Source organism: Drosophila guanche, unplaced genomic scaffold (genome assembly GCF_900245975.1).
Source record: "Drosophila guanche unplaced genomic scaffold, DGUA_6, whole genome shotgun sequence".
Classification (NCBI taxonomy): domain Eukaryota; kingdom Metazoa; phylum Arthropoda; class Insecta; order Diptera; family Drosophilidae; genus Drosophila; species Drosophila guanche.
The window spans coordinates 3,941,638-3,963,215 of NW_022995752.1; the positions used below are offsets into that span (position 1 = coordinate 3,941,638).

At 39.5% G+C, this 21,578-nt stretch overlaps 3 protein-coding genes and 1 long non-coding RNA gene across 7 annotated transcripts in view; 3 read left to right on the top strand and 1 right to left on the bottom strand.

Annotated features, from left to right (window-relative positions):
• The first annotated feature begins 320 nt into the window (after positions 1–320).
• Positions 321–21,578, top strand: part of LOC117587715 (trissin receptor) — a 43,649-nt gene continuing 22,391 nt past the window's right edge. For 2 of the 4 annotated variants that reach the window (XM_034278621.1, XM_034278624.1), the window contains exons 1-2: positions 321–500; positions 1,529–2,071. The gene's annotated coding sequence lies outside the window, so the exon portion shown is untranslated. Of the gene's footprint in view, positions 501–1,210; positions 1,250–1,528; positions 2,072–21,578 lie in introns of those variants that run through there. The other 2 variants (XM_034278623.1, XM_034278622.1) reach the window with 2 other exon arrangements.
• Positions 5,106–5,391, bottom strand: LOC117587720. The gene is made up of 3 exons (XR_004574073.1): positions 5,333–5,391; positions 5,239–5,278; positions 5,106–5,186 (listed from the first exon to the last, which is right to left on the bottom strand). It is a non-coding gene; the product is annotated as an uncharacterized LOC117587720 (long non-coding RNA).
• LOC117587718 (serine/arginine repetitive matrix protein 1-like) lies at positions 17,962–18,783 on the top strand. Its single transcript, XM_034278627.1, has one exon. It carries the CDS (start codon positions 17,995–17,997, stop codon positions 18,772–18,774), a length of 780 nt encoding a protein of 259 aa, XP_034134518.1. The 5' UTR covers positions 17,962–17,994; the 3' UTR covers positions 18,775–18,783.
• On the top strand, positions 18,863–20,216 carry LOC117587717. The gene has a single exon (XM_034278626.1). It carries the CDS (start codon positions 19,145–19,147, stop codon positions 20,033–20,035), a length of 891 nt encoding a protein of 296 aa, XP_034134517.1. The 5' UTR covers positions 18,863–19,144; the 3' UTR covers positions 20,036–20,216.

The following is a 21,578-nucleotide window of genomic DNA, read 5'->3' on the forward strand; positions in this document are numbered from 1 at the left end:
GAGAGCATGCGCATGGAGAGAGCACCAAACAGCCGGCAAAATGCGCGCCAATGTCAAAACAACAGAAGCAACAAACATGCAAACAGCTACAGAAACTACAACAATTATGTTACTAGTTCAAGTTCAATGCAACAAAAGTAGCAACAACATGGCCAACACGTGACGCAAACAGACCACCCACCCAATCTACCATAACGACAACATACGATGCCAGCCACTGTTAATGTTAACAGTCAGCTAACAGCTGTTAGCCAGCCACTGGCCGTCGTAAGTCGCCGACTCCGATGACTTTCGGCAACGAGCCGTTAGAATGTCGCGGCCTCTCAAACGATTCGGACGCGAAATGCAAAAAAGGCTCAAGAATTTCGAACCCATCTCTGCCGAGTACAGAGCGCTTTTTGGATAATATTTCAAGTGTTTTCGTACTGAGAATTCGAGCAGAATTCGAGAAGAATTCGAGTGTGTTTAAACGCGCATTTCGCCTTTTTCATGTGTGTTGTGTGAGTGGGAACGTGATATTTGGGAATACTCATGTTGAAAAATAAATGTGAAATGTCAAAACAAAACAAAATTATGACCATGTGATTTACGCAGTTTTTGAAAGCTCAATAACAAAAATATTCCGAGAAAAAGATTTGGGGAATTGTAAAGTGAATTATTTATGGGACAATATTTTAAATGAATACGCGACATTTAAAATAAGTAGAAATTAAGTAATAAAAGAAACGGTTAAACAATACTTAAACGGGATGTAAAGAAATAAAAATTAAATATAATTTATGGAATACAAACACAAAAAAGCTATTAAAATAATCCATGTACCGAAAGAAAATGGTAAAATAGATTATTAATAACTAAAGCTATGAATTACCAGCCGTAAAATATATAACTGCAATATTCACTGTCACTCATGCCATTTAAATACTGAAAAAGCTAATAATTTTCTAAAGAAACTCAAACAATATACACACTTAAAGATTATACAGATACTTAAACAAACAGTCGTAAAAAATAAAGCAATTCCCGAACAGACTTTAGCCCAAGTGTGACTAATTCCATGCGCTTGTAAATTTAACGAGTTTCGACTGATCTCCTCCTTGGTGCACTCAAAACCTTAAGTTTTTGAGGAAAAGCTTAGATATTTTAAAGTGCTCTGGGGTACATAGTTCCAGGAGCAGCTCTCGCCTGATATAACTTCAATTTGATTGTCATCGGAAGAGGACGTTGAGGAGTGATGTTTCTGTGAAAAGTAATCCTTGCAATGATTGACACCAATAGTCATTTTTCATGGCGGCAATCTCTTGGGCAAACCTTGAAGGGGTGTCTGGCATTGCCTTGGCTTTGATGGCATTCATCAGCCCGAATTGAATTACTTAGATGATTTTATTGGTACACTAAAATTGGCATTGGGAGACATTAAGCCAAGTGGCATCTGCCTTAATCGGCTTTGAAAATGATCAATTGGCTCCCGGTTCTCTTTTATTTTGTGCCTCAAAGTATTTTAGTAATTTTAAATTTATATTTTTAGAAATGAATCGCGATACGGAAATGGAAATCGTTATAGTTCTTTATGTTCAACATGGCCTATGAGTAAACAAGTAAAGTGAAGCGTGCGGCCAGCGATGCAAACCCAAATTATCGAAACATTTTGTTCAATAAAAGTATGCTTTAACGTCCATCCATACAACCATAAAAACCCAATAGCCAACGTTTAATGTGTTATTTAAAAGAACTGGCAACGAAAAACTTCAACGAAAATTTCAAGTTAAAGTCGAAAGTGTAGAACGAACTTTCCGCCGAGGGTGCACTCACAAAAGAAAACCGAGCAAAGCTCTCATCAAATTGTGCTTTGCATGTTAAATCATGTAAAAAACTAGCGATTCCTATTGCTCACAGTGAAAAAGACTCTACAATAGATGACAATATTGAAAGAAAAACGGGAAGCAAAATCACCGAAAAGTTAAATTCTACAAAGTCAGCGCACAAAGTTCGAATATTCAAACAGGAAAACAAAGCAACGAAAAACGTACTTAAGAAAGGATTCATACTTTAACCATACAATTTAAAATAGGTAAGAAAGTTATTAAATATTCCATAAATATTATTTAATACTCAAAAAGTTATCCGTCCCGCTCTATAAACTTGAAATGATGATTATTTCGTCGGTATATTTTTGGGGCTTTTTTGGAACGCAATGTTAAAGTATTGTCAACAAAAATGAACAAATATCGTTGATGGGAACCTGTCGCAGGTGTGCCTTATGTCTTTCCGCTTCTGTATTATTTGTTGTTTGTTTTGTGAGTATTTGTGATTTTTTGGATTTGCGTGTGCGTGTTACGATTAACAAATGGCAGATTCCTGTATTTATCTAGGAAGCAACGCCCAAATGACAGACGCCCGAAGCCCAGAGGTTCATTAAGGAACCTGTTGAAAAATGTGCGTCGCGGCACGTGTGTTTTATTTAGCACCACTCTCTGGAAGGTACTTTAACATTGTTACAGAGTTGGAAAATATACAGTAATTAACTGGGAGGGGAAGTTGGTGGAAAATTTTGTTTCTAATACATAGAATAGAATAGGTTTACGAAAATAAACAAAATATAACTAATATAAAAAAAAATATTGATAGAAATGTCTTCTATGGCTAACAATGAAAAGCTTAGTCAATGACAGCTATCATTTCTCAAGGCGCCCACAACACACCACACACGGAGTCCTCTGTTGATGATTATCTTCATTAGTAATAATAAATTATTATCCGCTTCGGGGAGCCGGAAAAAAACAAATCTTAATAGAGAAAAAAAAAAAAAAACTGTGGGCCACTTTCTGCAAAGAAAAAGGGACGTGCGAGACGCTTCTTACGCGTCACAACTTTTATACCCGGCACTCAGTACTACATCTGTACCTTAGCGGTGTTTTGTCAAATTTTATATTTACATTTCTTCATCTGTCATCTACATCTACAACACTTCTCAAGCCAACACGCTTCTTAAGCTCGCCCCCTTTCCTAGAGCCACACACTGCAGAGAGAAACGCGAGAGACAGAGGCCGCACACTGCAGAAGCTGAGTGTGAATGAGAGAATGTGCAAAAATAAAATAAAAGCTGCAGGACGGGGTGGGTTTAGCCACTGCAAATTAATTTCTTCATTCTGGCTATAATAATGATCCAATCGGATCCCAATTTGGTGATCTGATAGATATGGCCATTCCCTACGGAATTGAGTTTTAGATTTTCTTTGACTTCAAAATTGTAGATTTGGAAGGTTTTCGCCCTTTCGCGGGTGGGAAGGGGGCGGGGCTAATTTTGGAAATACCCTGGTTTCAGTGTGAGCATACAGCAGTCTGGAGCCAACATTTGGGGGCTCTAGTTCTTATAGTCTCTGAGAACTAGCCGACAAACACGACGGACAGACGACGGACGGACTGACGGACGGACGGACGGACGGACAGACACTGCTCATTCGACTCTGCTATTGATGCTGATCAAGAATATGTATACTTTATGGGGTCGGAAACGTTTCCTTCTGTGCGTTACATACAACCGTTATTCGCACAAATACAATATACCCTATTTACGCTTCGAGTACCGGGTATAAAAACCGTTATTCAACGGACACATTTCCGGTAATTTCCTGCTACTCCATGTTGTTCCGCCGCCAACGAGGTCTAAGGACCAACACAGATTAACCAAAATTGTGTGATTTAGACATCATCATCATCATCATCAGCAGTGGCTGTGGCATCGACTGCGTCATCAAGTGATCGTTCAATGGCCAAAACTAAATGAAGCGCAAATGACAAACAATTTCAACTCTGTTGAAAAGGTGTGAGGGAAAAAAAGAGAGTGACAGAGTGAGCTGTTGTCTTCTCCTCAGCTCGTCGCCTTGCTCTCTCTGTTGCCGTCAGGCTCGAAGCATTTACCCAGAGTTGCTTTTAATGAATTTCTCCTGTCTCTGGCGGCTATGTAGTGGCTTTAGAGGTTTTTTCGTAAGGTTTTTATTGCGCCTAAAAATTGATTTATTTATGCTTTAAATTGAGAGATTAATTGTGATGTAAATTAATAAATTTGCTTGCTTAGGCTGCTCTTTAAATGATTAATAAAGGGAGCTTAAGGGATTTGAAGAGACTTTAGAAGCCAAGTATTGTGGACGGATTATTTCATAAGAAATTACTTAGGTTAAAGCCGAGTCAAATATATTTTCTGTATGAATTATATTTAGACATTTTCCACTCGTAAGCCACCATCGAAATAGCTATGTACATTCCGGGGAAACTTAATTTACCGTGAATAGCAACACGTTCGCCACTTGACTGTGCAATCACAGCAGTCTGGTTTTCCTTTCGCGAGTGAGTTGGTTTTTTCCGACCAAAAAAGAACACAATTTGATTTTATAGCATGACACACAAAGACGCCGACAAGCGTCTGTGACGACAAGTCACGACAAGATGATATTCGACTCAACAGCTTGAGATTTTTCCTTGTGAACGTACCCCAGCTGTAGATGTGGAATTTTTAATATTGCTGTCACATTTTGTTGCAGGCCCCCCAGCATAACTAGCCAGAAAAGGAACCAATAGAGTTAAAGTTATTTGTGCAATTGGCATCTGTAATATTTTTGAATGCTGTAAAATATAAATGGATTCATTTTTTTTTACACAAGCTTTAAGTATACCCGGTACTCGAAAAGTAAATAACGCACAGAAGGAAACGTTTCCGACCCCACAGAGTTTGTGTATATTCTTGATCAGCATTAATAGCCGAGTAGATGTCTATCCGTCTGTCCGTCCGTCCTGATGAGCGCCTAGTACTCAGAGACAATAAAAGCTAGAGCCACCAAATTTTGCATCCAGTCTTCTGTACGCTCACACTGTTACATGTGTATTTCTAAAATGAGCCCCGCCCCTTGCCGCCTTCGCATTTTTAGCCATTTTTTGTTTAAACTTACGTTTCATGCGTAATTATTCATGCAATTAGTTTCAGTTTGCAAACAATTTTTAGTGCGTATGGAGCGGGCCATCAGATCTTTCAGTCGCCCAATTTTAATTAATTTATCCCCACAAATATTAAAACCATAATATTGACCCATGTTGGGTATTATCATTTCTACTTGATGAATATCCAATAGCAGTATTTATTGGGTATAATGGCACTTTGTTAATAAAGGTCACGGGATAATTTGAATTCTCTGAAATTAATTCTTTTAAGCATGAATAAGTTATCAAAGCGAACATCATTACCAATCCAATCCCTCGCACAAACACGGCTATCTGGAAATAGCTTAAAAAGAACCAATTATATACAAAAATTGAAAACTTCCTCAATAGTACTTACCAATTAGTAAGAAAATCAAGAAGAGCCGTATGACAATGCTTTCCAGTTGGTGTTAGAACATAGAATGAATATTTTTAACACCATACAATGCTTTTAATGACTAAGACTAATGAGCGTACTAATTCCGATCTTACATGACATTAGTTTCAGTTTGCATACAATTTTGAGAGCGCACTGAGCGAGGGCGTATTCTTACATTCAAACTAGTACCTTAATAACCCAATTAAGACATTGCAAAAAGACCAAACTCCATGCTGTATGCAGCAGGTACTATCAATGCGGAAATGAGTATTTATCTAGTGTTAACAGTTTGGGAAAAGCCCAATCTTTTTAAGCGCCTCAGAGGCCGTTCTGGTGATAAACGCCTTGCGAGCAGACTGCGGTGTCTTGTCAGCCTGTCACTGTACCGGTTTGTATGTCTTCCAATTTGCTGATCATCTGTGTGCAGATTAAGAGCCCGGTGTAGGGTGGAGCCTCGCACATGCCACGGGCAGTTTATCTCAATGATCGATTTTGTAGCACCTGTATGCGTTTGTAGTTTGTTTAAGCAGCTATTCCCCAGATCTGCACACCGTTCTTTTAGCTCTCAAATTCATTTTGCTACTTCTGGTTATAAGCTACCGCAATTCCTGAATCCTGTGCCCACACTTTCTAGCCGTGGTTTTTAAATGTGGGCCAAATATGGAACACTTGTCTAGTATGAAGCCCAGGTACTTGGCTTCGATTGGTTGCTCTAGGGTAACTCCTTCCAGCTAACGTTTTTAAGGTGAAGCTGGGATTGGTGGTCGTAGGTAGGTTTACCGTTATGTTCCACCTCTTGCACCAAACTGGCAATGCCTTAAGGTATTCTTGTATCTGCTTATCTGCTTTTATCTATCTGCTTCCTCTTAACGGCATTTGGAGCTGTAAAGCAGCGCGATATCAGCCTCGTAAGGCGCAAGTAGAGCCTTCCTGGGATCCTCTATGTGATGCTCGCTAGGGCGGGGTATATCTGCACTGTATTTGGAGTAAGGCAACGAACAAATATTGCTGCCCTGTGAAACTTCAGCTTTAATAAGACAGGGCATCCAAAAGGTGCTCCTGCCCCTGACCATATACTGACGTCCTTCCAAATATGATTGTAGGACTCCTCAGTAAGTGGCAGGAAACCGTTTTTTAATATTGCTTAGAAGGCCGACGTGCCAAACTCTATCGAACGCTTGGCTCATATCAATAAAGACAGCATTGCAGTATACCAGGACATCAAAGGTCTGTAGTATGTGCTTTACCAATTAGTGGACCTGCTCCACGGTGCCATGCTCCTTCCAAAAGCCGAACTGGTGATCCGGATATATACGGCATTCTTTTTTATTATCTCAAGATCAAGAATGCAGCCATCTTCCACTAAGAGGCAATGCTTTCAAAGTGGCATTGCATACCCTGTCAATGCCAGGACCTTTCCCATGAAAGTTCCAATATTTGAGTACTTTTCCTATGCAAATTACATTCCAATACACCATCCAGATAGATATTGCAACCATTATGGGTAAAATAGTTTGTATTTTGTGGATGTCAACTAACTTAAGATACCTATTTAAATGCTTTACGGCAATCGCCTTGGGTAACTTTGTTTAATGCTGTAAAAAGATATTGATTTATATTTGCCTACAAAATGTTATTTGTTTTTAATATTACCTGGCAACTTTTCGTCTTTGCGCTTGCAGTTGGCGATTTCCAGCATGCATTCGTTGGCAAAGTATGTGGCATCACCATGTTCATCATACGCACAAAGTGGCTGATGCTTGGAATGGCAATATGTGCGACAAGCTTCATCTTTAGCATTGCCTAAACCTTAAATGTAAGAAAAAAATAAAACAATTTCCTAAATTCCCGCTCGACAACTTACCAATTAGCAATAAAATTAAGAGACCCTTCATGACCTTGCTTGAAATAAGAGAATACAATTGTAATAACATTTTAAAATACTTTCTAGGATCTCGACTAATGGGCGCTAAATGAAATTAGTTTTAGTTTGCACAACCAGATATGCCGCTTTCAGATATTGAAGCACCTTAGCCAAATTTGAACCATATCAAATCAGAGGGCTGTGGTTATATTTTTATTTATATTCCGCTAAGGAATTCCCAACACCTATTAATGACACAAATATATAAAAATGTGCTTTGTATCTTTCGATTAACTTGAGGACTTTTTACGAAATGCTTCTTTTAAATTGTCTCATGAATATTATAGATGTTGCAATTACAGAATAAATTTATAATTTTGAAGGGCAATGAAAGTAAAGTTAAAACAGCCTTAACTTCATTCGATAAAAAGGGCAATTTAGGATATATTTTCTCGACTCCCACAATTTTCTAAAACTCTCCAAGTATAATAAGGAAAGAAGCTGTGGGAATGTTGCAATATTAAAGTTTTAAAGTTCATGGCTGGAAAATTGCACATTAAGCATGCAAGTGGGGTTATTTAGTGTTGTGTACTTAGTTTAAGAATATTACTATTCTGATAATATTTTTAATTATTTAATTACATCAATTCTAAATTATATGTGGGACCCGATTGGGTTACTGTAGTGACAAGGAGCAACATAAGCGGTTACACATATTAATCGTCTGTCTCTACCCTAATATATCGATAGTAGGAGTGCTCAGTTTCAAAGTGACAAAGAGTGACAACAGGGAATCGCTGCCAAAGTCTCGTACCTATCACATCGTATAATCTTTTAAATATAGCCAAACCAACTCAAACGGAATAAACTATGAATAACTTTAAATAAATAAACCGTCAGTGTACTTTCTTAAAAAGAGGACTCTGCATATATTGTAAAGTTAAGTTGGTCAGGCTGCAATATTATTAACAAGATGTGTACTATTTTTGGGATGGTTTATTTAGTTTATATATTTCATGGTTCGATCGGACCAAAGTCTTGGTTTATCCGTGCTCTCTTTAATCTGGTATTAATGTAGGATCGCGTATTCGTATAGTGTCCATATACCTTTTTTTTTCCCTAACATAAGGATGTTTGCCTCCGGATGTCTCATGTCTTGGGATTTATGCCTTGATGGCTCTCGAGTTTCCTTTACGACTGTTGCTCCCAACAAAAAGTAAAATAAAGTTCCTTCAGGCACATTTTCCACCCTTTCGTTTTTCGTTTTCTTTGCTGTTTTGAATAAAGTTTTTCCAGTTTTTTTTCAGGAAAATATGCAAAACTTGAGAAGCTTTTTTCGTATTGTATTTGTACTTTGAGGCCGCTACATGCATATTTCAGTCATAAAATACACTCCTACAAGCATATGCAAATGCAGATAAACAAAAGGCAGCGAGCGCCTTTCCACCCTACCATAAATAGGCACTACAGAACTTATTGCTGGGATTTGCATTGGTAATATTCCGGATGAGGGTGCAACCGTACATTGCCCTCACCCTCACTCTTACTCTGTGCTGGATGGCGGGTTCCTTCATTTCGATTTATGCTTCATTGAATCAACCAGTCTCTGTCCCGTGCCGTGCCCATTTGTTTGGGCTTCCGAACCCACCCGCGGAGCAACGGATCCCCCACGGGGATCTTGGCTTAGAACCCAACTTAAAGTATTATATTCATCATTTACGGTTCAAAGACCAGCAGCAAATCATTTATCATCATATTCTCATGAACTGAGGCTGGGCTTGGGCTCTGGCTCGGGGTCTGTTTCTGGATCTGACTCAGGCTCTGACTCTGTCTCAGGGTCTGTCTTTGGGTTGGCCTCTGCCTCTGATTCAAGCTCTGGTTTATTTCTCTGGCTGCCTCTGTTTGCATAATGACCCAAATAAACATGTTCGTTGTGCTAGTATATGATATGTTTTCTCTACACTGCCTTCTGCATATTAATGGGCCGCCCTGTCTGGCTGAGGACTACTCTAAAACAGGTGCGCCCTCTGTTATCTCGGCTGAAGGATGCCAAATGTGTCCTTTGGTTTTTGGGTGGGTCTGTGCACGGTTGATTAAACTGATTGCTATGCAGATTAGTCTGCGGGCTATTTACTAAATATTGCTTAATTACTATTCATTACGAAGCTGCGGGCTGTGTGCTACACATTTCTAAGTGTAAATCATGCGGATTATTTGCATATGTGTGTGTGCACTGAAAAGTGATTGATTATTGTTTAAATAATATTCTTTTAAATTTCTGCATTTTAACTGATGTTCCCTAGGGGCCCAAAAATATATTTTACCTTCCTTATTATTATACCCGGTACTCCAAGAGTAAATAGGGTATATTGTATTTGTGCACAAAGTATGAAACACACAGAAGGAAACGTTTCCGATCCCATAAAGTATATATATTCTTGATCAGCATCAATAGCCGAGTCGATTGAGCCATGTATGTCTGTCCGTCCGTCTGTCCGTCCTGATGAGCGCCTAGTACTCAGAGACTATAAAAGCTATAGCCACCAAATGTTGCATCCAGACTTCTGTGTACTCACACTGTTACAAGTGTATTTCAAAAATGTAAAATTTTACAAAACACCGTTTAGGTGCAGATGTAGTACTGAGTGCCGGGTATAAAAGTTGTGACGCGTAAGAAGCGTCTCACACGTCCCTTCTCGATTTGGTATAATTTTTGCAAAACATTTTGTGTTGACTTTTCTGTCCCTCCATTGACCATTTCGCTTGCACAATCAATACGCGTAGGCATTGAATATTTTCCCACGTCAATCTAATTTAACCTCTATTTGGCATTCATTTTTTACACATATACTTGAGGGGAAATGTTTATATGTAAGTATTATCGGTAGCCATTGGGGGTTTCCATTGTCAAGTGGTTCTTGACATTGAATTTAGGTCCTGCGCGCCCACCCCAGGTTGACCCTGGTTGTGCTACCAGATGTCCTCTGTGCGTTCCTCCTTAAAGGAGGGACATCCCTCCTTTTGTTTGACATGTCTGCCCCCGTAATGCAATTAGTTTAACCTCAGGTTCTCGAATGAAGACACGAACGCAATGCACAAATGATTATTTTGCCATTTATTATTTACACAACAATTAACAAGGAAAACGGTGTTGGTTTTCATTCAGGGTCAAGGCAGCTGCTCTGTGACCTTTGCTTAAAGCGCTGAAAATCGAAGAAAACGGGAAAATGTACCTTTAAGATGGCAGACAAGACAACAAAAACCCTTTGGCCACAAAAAAATATAAGGAAAATTCCTTCCAATGAATGGCTCAACGTCACGCAATCTAGTGGCAGCCACAATGTAATTTTCGCAGTGCATTCATTAAGCATTTTCTTCTTCATGTTTGTGTGCTCCTTTTTTTCCCCTGTGCTCCAATTTTAAACTCATTTGCATGCTTTCTTTCCCTGGCGCTGTTCCTTTCGCTAGTCCGGATAATTAGGTTCTCGACTTTTAATGTAGACAGTCGTCGGTGGCAAAATGTTCTGTGTTGTTCAGACAACACAAATATATGCTAACGAACTGAAATAACAGCTAAGCGACCACAACCGCACTCTCAGTTGGGGGTCCAAAAGAAGTCAACTAACAAACTGACAAGTGGAGTAAGGTTTTATTTTGGTAAGACTAAAGGATACCTAGGACGAGGAACAATTTAGAGCTGCAGAATGGCTAGAAAGTATAGTAAATAATGGCAGGGTATACATGGAATATATATTTCATAAATTTCATAAATTACCACACAAAAATCATAATTTTTGCATCTGAAGGCTTTATATTTGCCAGACGGTAAGCTAAAACCAGAAAGTGTTCGAGTATACATAATAGATTTATTATAATCAGTTGTATGATACTTATGTTATTCTTGAAAAAAGATTATGCCATAAAAATAAAATTATTATCAAAGCATTTATAACAGCTCTGATTTCTAAAATAGAATAGAAAACACTTTTAGCAATTTCTTCTACCCATAAGATCTACTGCCAACCGTCTACAGGGTACATAATTAGTTCCACAACTGTGGCATGGGGTCGCTTTGTGGCATGAATTAGGGGCACTGTACTTCCTGTCTGCTAACAACAAATAAGATGAACAGTAGCTCTTTTTTTTGGCCTTTTGGTGGGGTCTGTTATGACTAGGGGGGGTGTGGGGCTAGGCACTTGTGAGACATGGCAAATCATGAGGGCCATAAACCACAGCAAACGTCAAAACAATTTCCGGCTGCACAAGTCGACGACAATTTGACGCAGTTTTGTATACTTAAATAATGTTGCTCCTGCCACGGCAAGGATGAGGATGGTGCCGGAGGAGAAAGTGGTTGGGAAACTGTTGTAGAAACTGAAACAAAAAGAGAAAACTTTTCTGTGCGCGATGGAACAGTTTTGGATGTTATAAATATCCGATTATGGGACTAAAACAATGAACATGTAAGGTTTACGGAAGGGAATGTGGTCTTGATAGGCTATTAGTAAATAAATAATACTAGCATTAGCCTAAATGATTGGAAAATACCTAAACAAAGATTCCATTCGAATTTAAAGCATTGCAACATTTATTTATCTATCTTTCATGGCTACTGAAACTAATCAATTCTTTGTATTCCTTTACATTCCACTGACATACCAATCAATTGTATCCATTATTCTGCACTTCATTTATGCGTTTCCATTTCATTTGGTGTACCCACAAAATGGAACCACTACAACCAATGTGGAAAACCCATAGAGATTGGTTTGTGACACAATATGGATAGAAAAAGCAGAACAGAATAGAGCAAAAGGCAAATCAAGCGGTTCGCCATTCAAAACAGAACTGAAACCTGGAACTGGACAAAAAGAGGGACAACAGCAACAAGAACAACAACAACAATAACAGCAGCACCAACAAAAACAACAAAAAAGTAGTGGGGAGGGGGAAACAAAAACCCATTTAGTTTAGAGCAGAAACATGAATTTCGATGTGTGGCGGTGGCCAGGTGGAAGGGATGGGACAGGCTACAAAATAAATGAGAAACGTGAGAGAGAGAGGAAGATAGAGAGCTTAAAATGTTTTTAGATTTTCTGTCAAAGTGCAATTGTTCCGATTACGGGGGCGTTGTCGGGGCACGTTCCAGCCATCACATTTTGTATGTAAATGGGCGGGATCATCCAAACACTGGCTCTAGGGCGGTATAATTGAATATTTACATTGCCATGATTTGTTTTCGGTTAAGAAAAGATCTCGAAATAAAGGTTCCCATTTGTAACATTTGTATGTATGTATGTTGGAAGGCGTTCAACTTAGAGAAAGGACTTTCTTTCTCTGCGCTAAGCAAAGTCTACCCAAAGCGACTTGCATGTTTATTTTCACCATAAAACGGTAATAAAAAATCTTCGAAAATCTTGGAAAATCAGGAAAAGTTTCTTATTTGTCGGTCTCATAAGCACACAAGTAAATGAGCACCCAAACACACGCACAGCTCCACAGGGGAATCAATTTTATATAAAATGCTTCATTTACAAAATTAAAATTCATTCATTCAATGGAGGAGGAGGCGGAATGCGGAGAAGCCAATGTTAAAAGTGCCATGAAAATTAATTTCACATGAGGAAGGAGCTGCTGTGGCAAGTACTCGGGACCGCTAACGTCTGGGAAGATAAATAAAAATTAAATAACAGCCAAAGAAAAACAAGCAGAGAGTGCCAAAAAGTGCCCAAAAAAGTTGTACTCGTGTGAGTTGCACTTAAACCCAGGGAAACCCAGGAAAAGGTGATAAAGAGACATACTGAAAAGCAGAAAGAGAGAGAGAGAGAGAAAGAGAGAAAGAGAGCGTAGAGCAATTGAGGCATAAAAAGTCTTAAAGCTTATTTTGGTTGCAGTAAAAACAAAGTGGAAAACAAAGTAATGAGGCCATAATTACGAGTTAGAAATTACCAGGGGCATGTTTTTCTTTTACTTAACCAACCTAGTGCATAGTGCACTAGTGCACATAGTGCAGCATAAAACTCAGTAAAGATTTCCCTTCTCCTCTAAGATTTCCCTTTCCCTCTAAACATCCACGCGACAATCAAAGCAGCAGCTAATTAAGGCAATTCCGCTACCCGTTTAGGTGCCATCCATTAAGCTGCCAGACATCTTGTAATTTGATGGCCTTCTAGTTGATTGTTAAATTTATGAACTGCTCCCATTCAAAGGTAATTGCCAGTTAAACGGATAGCACCAGATCCCTTGCAATAACGAATAAAACACGTTTCATTGAATGATTTTCCAAAAGCTTTGCCGGACTTGGTGCAAAGGATATTTACGCCCTTCGCTCACGGCACTTACTTTTACGCACCTTCAATTTATTTTGATTTACCAGTAATGTTTCATGCCTGAAAATATCCACAATATTACAATACACGAGTATATATGTAGGTATCTCGAACCGTATTACCAGAAAGCGTTGGACCGCAGAATTCACCGGCCTCGTGGCCAGCACCAATCAAAAGAGCAGGAAGACCCCACGGACCCAGACCCAGAGCAGGACGCAGACCGAAAAGAGATTACTTTCGGGCGCTCCGCCACCGGACACAATGGGCTTGTCACTTGGCTCTCTTAGTGGATTGTGCAGGGGTACGCGTAAAACATTAAGGTATACGCGTGCTATACTTATAAGGGATTAAAATATATCAAAGGTTTTGCATCTTACCTTTATCTGATGTTCAGAAATACAAATTTAATTAATTTCATTTAAGGCAAATTTAATTTGTTTAACAAATTAAGAACGTTTGTAGAGCTTAAAAAGCTTGTGTCCGCATCTAAAAAATGTAGAATAATTCTTTGGAATTATCTGAAATTTTTTTGAATTTTAATAATTACTTTTTCAGTCTTTTTTAAATTTAAATTCTTTTAGATCGGATATATTTCAGAGATAGAGCAGGGAAATATAAGTTTCTTCCTTTGCCAAAAATAAAGAAAATTATCTTTGAGAGTTTCCTTTGCTTCACATTTGTTCCTCTTATTTTAACAGCTACAATTAGCTACCAAAAGAAATCTACCAAATACTGGGTATGCCCATAGTCCCCAGTAAATTTGGTACTTTATTTTCTATCTTTTAATTTTGCTTCAGTGTGCTTTTGCGTGCGTTGGCACTTTTAATGACAAATTTAATTAAAAATCAGCTATATAAATGTTGTGATAACCTGCACTTGTGAAGTAACGATCTTTAGCAGAGGGGCTCCCATTGATGGGCAGACAATTTGTTCGATGTTCTCCTCAATCATCGAATTCATGCCCTATAGCCAGTCGAACTCTCTCTACTGCCCTAACTGGTGCTAATGTTTTGCTATCAATTTTTGTGATGTCCATAAATTCTACGAAAAAACAAACATAGAGTACTCAACAAAGTGGCTATCATTAAACTCGGGAGAGTAAATCACACTTTTCATTTGTGTGTTTTTGCATTCCCGAAAGTATAAATTAAATTTTACGCTAAAGAGCAAAGCGAAAACGAGAATGAGAGAGCACCAGCGAAGGAGAAACAAATCAATTTTCCGCCCCCTGGGGAGGAGTCTTACCTGAACTTTGAGTGAAATTCCATTGAAGATGGCGCTAAACTGATAAACTTATGAGCCGAGCCTTCGCCTTTGCCTTCCTCCAACCTGCAGGCCAGGAATATTATTTTGTGTGTGCCTTGCAGCCTGGATTGGGTGGCGGTCTGGTTAAAGGTGATACCTAAGGTATCTTTGCCGCAAGGACAAATGATTACGAGCGCTAGATAGCAGCAGGCACACACACACACACACACACACACACACACACAAAATGGCGGCAATGCCTTAGGGTGCCTTCTGACACCTCGACAAGTGCTGGCAGAATCGGAAGAGCTTGGGCGAGTATACATTTTGGGTTTGAAATCAGATTGACAGGCGGCAGGAGTGGCAGAGAGAGCAGAAGTGCTAAAGAGAACAACTGATTGTTACTCAGCATGCTTTGGATATATAATGCAATTGAATAATTCGATAACCATTCAAGTTTTGTCTTCTAAATGCTCCCTAAATTGTCTTAAAATTTAATGGATTTTTATACACTTCCATGCTTAACTCCCAGCTACAGATACCCCCAGGTATCCCTTTTCTATCATCTTCTGCAGGGTGTCAAGTGTGTCAACGCTCTTGAATTTCAAATAAGCCCAACCACAAGTTGTGCAATTTTGGCGTAAAAAGTTGTTTGTCGGTGTTAAAGTAAGCTCCCAATTAATTGAATCAAATGCCAAAACTTAGCTTATCCACTAACCAGGCTAAAGGCACACTTGCACACAGTCCAAATGGCGTGTGAAAAACTTGTCAAAATGTCGCCACGGACGTGATGTGCGATACAGCAGGATAAATGCTGATAGTATGAGACGAAAGATTAAATAAACGGCAAGGGTTAAGGAAACTTTTTGGGCGGAGAATGTTCAGAGTGCAAATGTCACATTGGGGGGAAAGACTTGTTAAGAGGGAAGAAGGAAATGTCACAAGGTTGACTTAATGCAAGTGCAAGTGTCACCTGTTTTGACAATGCCAATCACAGCAGAATTAACCTTAGTAGATACACACATACATATGTATGTATGAGCCTGTGTATAAATATAATGAATATACATACTATGGGGAATTTGAACACTTTATCTGGCCAAAGCTCATTTTTCAGTAGACGATACAATTTTTGTTTTAACTTAAATAGTATGTATGTACATAATAATAACACATGACTTTAATGTTACGTTCACAAAAAATTAAGAGTGCACACCAAGAATAAGAAACAAGCTATTAGAGTCAGCATTTTAATATGAAAAAGCGAAATTTTCGGCCCCAGAATTTTTTTATCAAGTAAAAATTGGTAATTTGATTAAGCATTAAAGAATTCAAAGCATTCAACTTAATGAATATTGTAGAGTATTCAATTCTTGATCAAATGTAAGTCATCTTTTCGGCGTCTTCACAAATATTTAAATTTTATATGCAAAAGAAGATGCAAACTTGCATTGCATTTAAGCGGTAATACTTGTCACTCGTTTTGATATAGTAATGATAATGATAAGGGATCGCTGAAGACCTTTTTTTTAAACAATTTGAAAGAAAATATGCAGATTGTATAAATACGTGTACAATCGTACCATTATAATACAGTTGAGACCCTTGTAGTATCTCTGCACAGACGTGCTGTGCTCTTACGTCCAAACTTTATACAACTCAAAGAAAACAACGTACTAGAAGTATAAAATATAAAAATCCGATTATCTTCAAGTTTAATCCGTGCAAATCTTTTTTTAAATAATATAGCATTGTTTAACATGTTCCCATAATTTTTTGTTTGATACAAGCTAAAAATAAAATAAAAGTGCGATTTAAACTGAAGAAAAGGCGTTCCCAAGCCCATTTTTTTAATACCTTTCCCTCACTAATATGAACTTATATCAAAAAAGCAAATCAAAAAGTATTCCTATTAGTTTTTGACTGAAATATCGGTCGAATTCCCCGTCGTATGCGTTATGTGATTGTTTTGCTTTTAAATGTCGCAGCATCTAATGTGTATCTGTGAGTCTCTGTGTGTTTGCGGCATTTGCAATTTGATTAGTACAAAGGGCACGGTGAGCATCAGCAGAGAACTGAATTTATTCGAGTTTTAGCCCTGCCCACACCTCTTGGTGCTCGACTATGGCTTTATGGCTTAATACGCGTCAGAATTGTTGCCCTTTTGTTGAATTCTCTAACAAAATGATATGATAATTTTCTACGAGTTCAAACATCCTATAACTATCATTAATTATATATTAAAATGTATATGACTTATCTAGAGTGCGTACCACCATCGGATAGTTTTATTTTACTTTACTTTTATTTCACGCTTTTTATAGCGTCGATTAGTTGCTTGGGTAAAATTTTTTGTTGGTCTGCCCGCCCAGACGGCATTTGAAAATAATGAATGGCAGAGAGCAGTTTCTGAATTGTTCTTCTGTTTTTTTTTTCTTTTTTCTTGTGTTTGATTAATTTTATAGCTAAAAGTTTTCATCTCCCCGCCATCCCCGTCGTCTGGGCCATCATAATTATAATGTAATATTTATGCGGCTGCCCGACAACACCGACACTTGAGCATGATGGATGATGGCCTGCCTCAAACATATTGTCAAGGTCCGTTTCCGTCTCGGGGCCATTGTTTCAATTCTTATCTTTAGTTGTGGTCCTGTCTAATTAATGAGCCTCTCCAGTAGGCGCGTTTCCATGCCCAAAGTCGAGTCCCACCTCTGTTCAGGGAAAATTACAAGGCACTTTAGCTTGTCTCTATGGGAAAGCTTCCTTTGTTCATTTGGCTATGTGGAATGTGCTCAACGTACAAGTTAAATTACACCTGGGAGCATGGCCCAGGCTTCCTCTAAAATAGAATGTTTCATGTCACATTAGAGCTAATTTGGAATACAGTCAGGCAACTGCTTAACAACAAAAGTTAAGTGTCTATTATTTCCAGAAAATGTGTGGCTAGGATGTCCTTGCTGTGGTTTTTATTTAAATTATATTTGTTTTGGGGATCCGGTAATAACATTTTCATTTTTTATTTTTTTATTTAAAATCTATCAAAGTAGCTTCGATTCGTCCGTAACAACTGCCCTTGCTGTTAAGTTGACATACAAAATTATTTAAAAATTCTTTTTATTCGGAAATCTTAGACCATAAAATTTATAATTTTCGATCTAATTATGCTGCAGTGGGTTCGATTGCTAAGACCTCAAGGCATAACTATGCAAATAGCAGGACAAGCCAAGGAAGCATTTTGTGCACTGCGTTTGATGTCTAAGGGAAAGGGTCCACCCGCCAAAAATCCGCACACGAAATGCACAAAAAAACCTACCAAAAAGAGTCCTCCCCAGGCAAAAAGCGCTCCCTCGAAAAGTCCCCCCGCAAAAAGTCCCACGAAAGGTCCTCCTGCAAAAAGTTCTCCTACAAAAAGTCCCCCCATGGCCAAGCAGAAAGACGAAACGGCCATTAGAGGCGGCAGTAAATGCAAACCCAAAAATGAATGTAAAAGCCCAACAAATGATAAGCCTGAACCTGGAGCCGTGAAGAAAAGCTGCGATGATTTGCTTAACAAAAAGAGTGGCAAGAAAATACAGAGTCTAACGGAAATCCAAGGCGGTGGATTCTGCGCTCCGAAACGCACCCAAGACCCACCCCACAGTGCTGGCATGGAGCGTTGGCGCAGCATATCCCTTTACGCCATACTGCCAATGGTGGCCATACTCACACTCCTGGTATTCAGCTCACACAAGGAGCACGAGCATCCAGAGTTCAAGTATTTTCCACACATGTACAAGCGAACGAAGCCTTATTGGTTCAAGGATGGAAATCGAACTGCATTTCATAATAGCCATCAGAATGCCCTGCCTCCCGCTGGCTATGAGGATGAAATAGATGAGTTGGGAGTGGGACAGGAATCAGAGACGGAAAAGGACAAGAAGCAACGTCTGAGCGATTTTGAAAAATTACTGAAAGACTGGAAAAAGCATGTCGCAGCGCAGTAGCAGAAGAAGCGTTAAGAAAGCACAAACTAAGGAGAAGAAAATTACTTAGAAACGAGTGGAAAACCACATTGAAACGTGAAGAAAAATAAACAAAAACAAGAACAAAATATATGGAAAAAAAGGGATTTGAATAGATCAATCATTACAGATATTCCTCCTCTACAAATGTGGGCGATGGCATTTCTTGGCTGTATTCTTTTTTCGGGAATTTCCTTTGTTGGGAGCTTCCCAGAATAAACACAGAAATTATATCGCTCGCTTTGTAAATTTCATCAGAATCGTTTTGAAACTCTTAGTACACATTTCTAAATTGATTTTTCGGAAACTAGAAACAATAAATTTTTTGATTTTTTTTTTTTTGCTACAAAATATGCTGCATATAATTCGATGCTTAAACCGATTCATCATAATCAGACATGCTAAAAGTAGCAATAATATGTCCCAGGGTAAATTTAAATTTAAGACTTATGGTACGGAGAATAAAGAAAACGCTAGCAAGGACGAAACGATCATTTGCTGCGGTAGTAAATGCAATCCAAGAAAAAAGATTCCATGTTCTCCGGTGGGGAAAAAGGGCTCAGGAAGAGTAGGAGGATCTGGAGCAAGCAGCGAGGATTTGCTTATAAAACGTGAGCGAAATGGTGTCATGATCAATAAGAAACAAACTCTGGCGACTATCCAGGGTGGCGGTAAGTCACATGATCCTTGCAAACCAAAGAAAGAAAAGACGGAAAAACATGGCGGTGGTATGAAACGTTGGCGCAACATTTCGCTCTTTGGAGTGCTGCCACTGGTGCTCCTACTCACGGGTTTAGTTTTTGGCACCCACAAAGAGCACGAACATCCAGAGTTTCTGTATTATCCTCACATGTACAAGCGGACGAAGCCTTATTGGTTCAAGGATGGCAATCGAACTGCCTTTCATAATAGTCACCAGAATGCCTTACCCCCAGCTGGCTATGAAGATGAAATGGATGAAAAGGGCGTGGGCCAGGAACCAGAAACGGAAAAGGACAAAAAACAACGGCTTGATGATTTCCAAAAATTGCGCAAAGATTGGCAGAAGAATGGCAGCGGAAGTGAAGCTCATGTGAAGCCAGAGACTGTGGCCGCTGAGAAGCACGAGTCGGCGGCTGAGGCGGTGAAAAAGAGCGCTGAGGCAGAGCAAAAATATCCGGAAGCCGCAGCAGAGAAACCACAAGAAGTGGACCAACTGTATTCAAAGAAATTGCCGATCTACGATGTCGAAGAAGAGGAATAATATGGCAAAAAAAAGTGGAAGATTCCTGGCAAACTTTAACTGGCATTTCGTCTATCATTCTACATGAAAATTCCATCAAATTGTTAAGGTAACCTTGGATATAATAGCCACAAATGCTTGCTGGTCGGTAGGGTTTCATTTCAAATACAAATGTATTGCCGGCTTTAAGGCGTAATGCCAAGTTGCCGTTTCCTTTTTGCTTTGACTGTGTGTGTGGGCCGAACGCATGTGCAGCAAAATGCATTTCCAAATGATTTTGTAATTTATTTCTTTTTTGGGGTGGTTGGATTTCATTTGATACAGCAAAAGGAACAGCTCTGCGCCGCAAAAGCAGCTACAAGATTTACGATGTTTAGGACCAAAAGAACCCTGAACCATGGGTCGAGCCTGTGTCACACCTCAACCCTTGACCCATACTTTGGTAGGCTCCAACTGTTTTGTGGCTTTTGGAAATTGCTTCTTGCATTTGCGTTTAAACTTAATTGTTGCGGTATCTAGACCACAGAAACTGTCCTTTCTTGTGCAATTGAAAGGGTTATTGGGTCTTACGATAGAAACGGAAAATCGTTGATCGAAAATGCACTCCGTTTGATGGTAAAATCCAGTGAAGGCTCGTAACTTTATGAATATTCAAAGTCTCCTGGCAGCCACACTTTTCAGCAGGGTTCCTGCTTAGTCCCTCTGCCCGCATATCTCTGTCATTTCCGCCGCTGGGGTTTGCCAATTTTCTCACGCCTGTCACACACACTGAAAGTGGAGTCGAAAATTGCCCCCAATTGCCAAAAGTTGCTCAAGCCAGGCGCGAAATTCTACGATAAGTTGAGTCGGGCTGTCCATGCCGCGAGCAGGCGCCGAATAAAAACTTTGCATAATCTTCGACCAATCCGGACCAATTCCCAACCCATCACCCAACCGACTCCGGGACAAGTGGTGGGCACATAAATTATGCAGTATGGAAGGGTGTGGGGTTAAGGAGCTGCCAGTTGAATGCAAATTTAATGAAAATTGTCGCCGGAAAAAGACGTTTGCCAATGGCCCGTTTAAGTTTCTCCTTGCAGCATGCTCCCGATTCGTGCCATTCGAGCCATATAAATTGCCGTGATGCCCATTAACATGCGACACGAGGCATGCCAACGCGTCGCCGACGGCATTTGTTGCAGCACTTTTATTGCACAAATTGGTGGCACGGAGGCTGGGCTGCCAAACGACACGGCGATGCGATGGTTGTCTGGCTAAATTGGCTTCCAATAACACGACCCCACGACCCACGACGAGTGGGGAGTCGGCTGAACTGGGGGTCGACTTCTCTGCGGGTCGTGTCTGTCCCACACCTCTCCTTCCCTCTATGCACTAAAAATACGTATATCTCTTACGCTGGGCAGACAAACAAAGGTTTTTGGGGGCAACAATGAACCGGCGAGGCCAAAAAAGGGCCGCAAACTAACCAAGGTCGGCTTGCACACACATATCCTTGTGCACCTTTGCAGGCCCCTGAAGTGTCATCCTAAAATTTGTATGAGCGGATATTGGGATCCCCATCCCA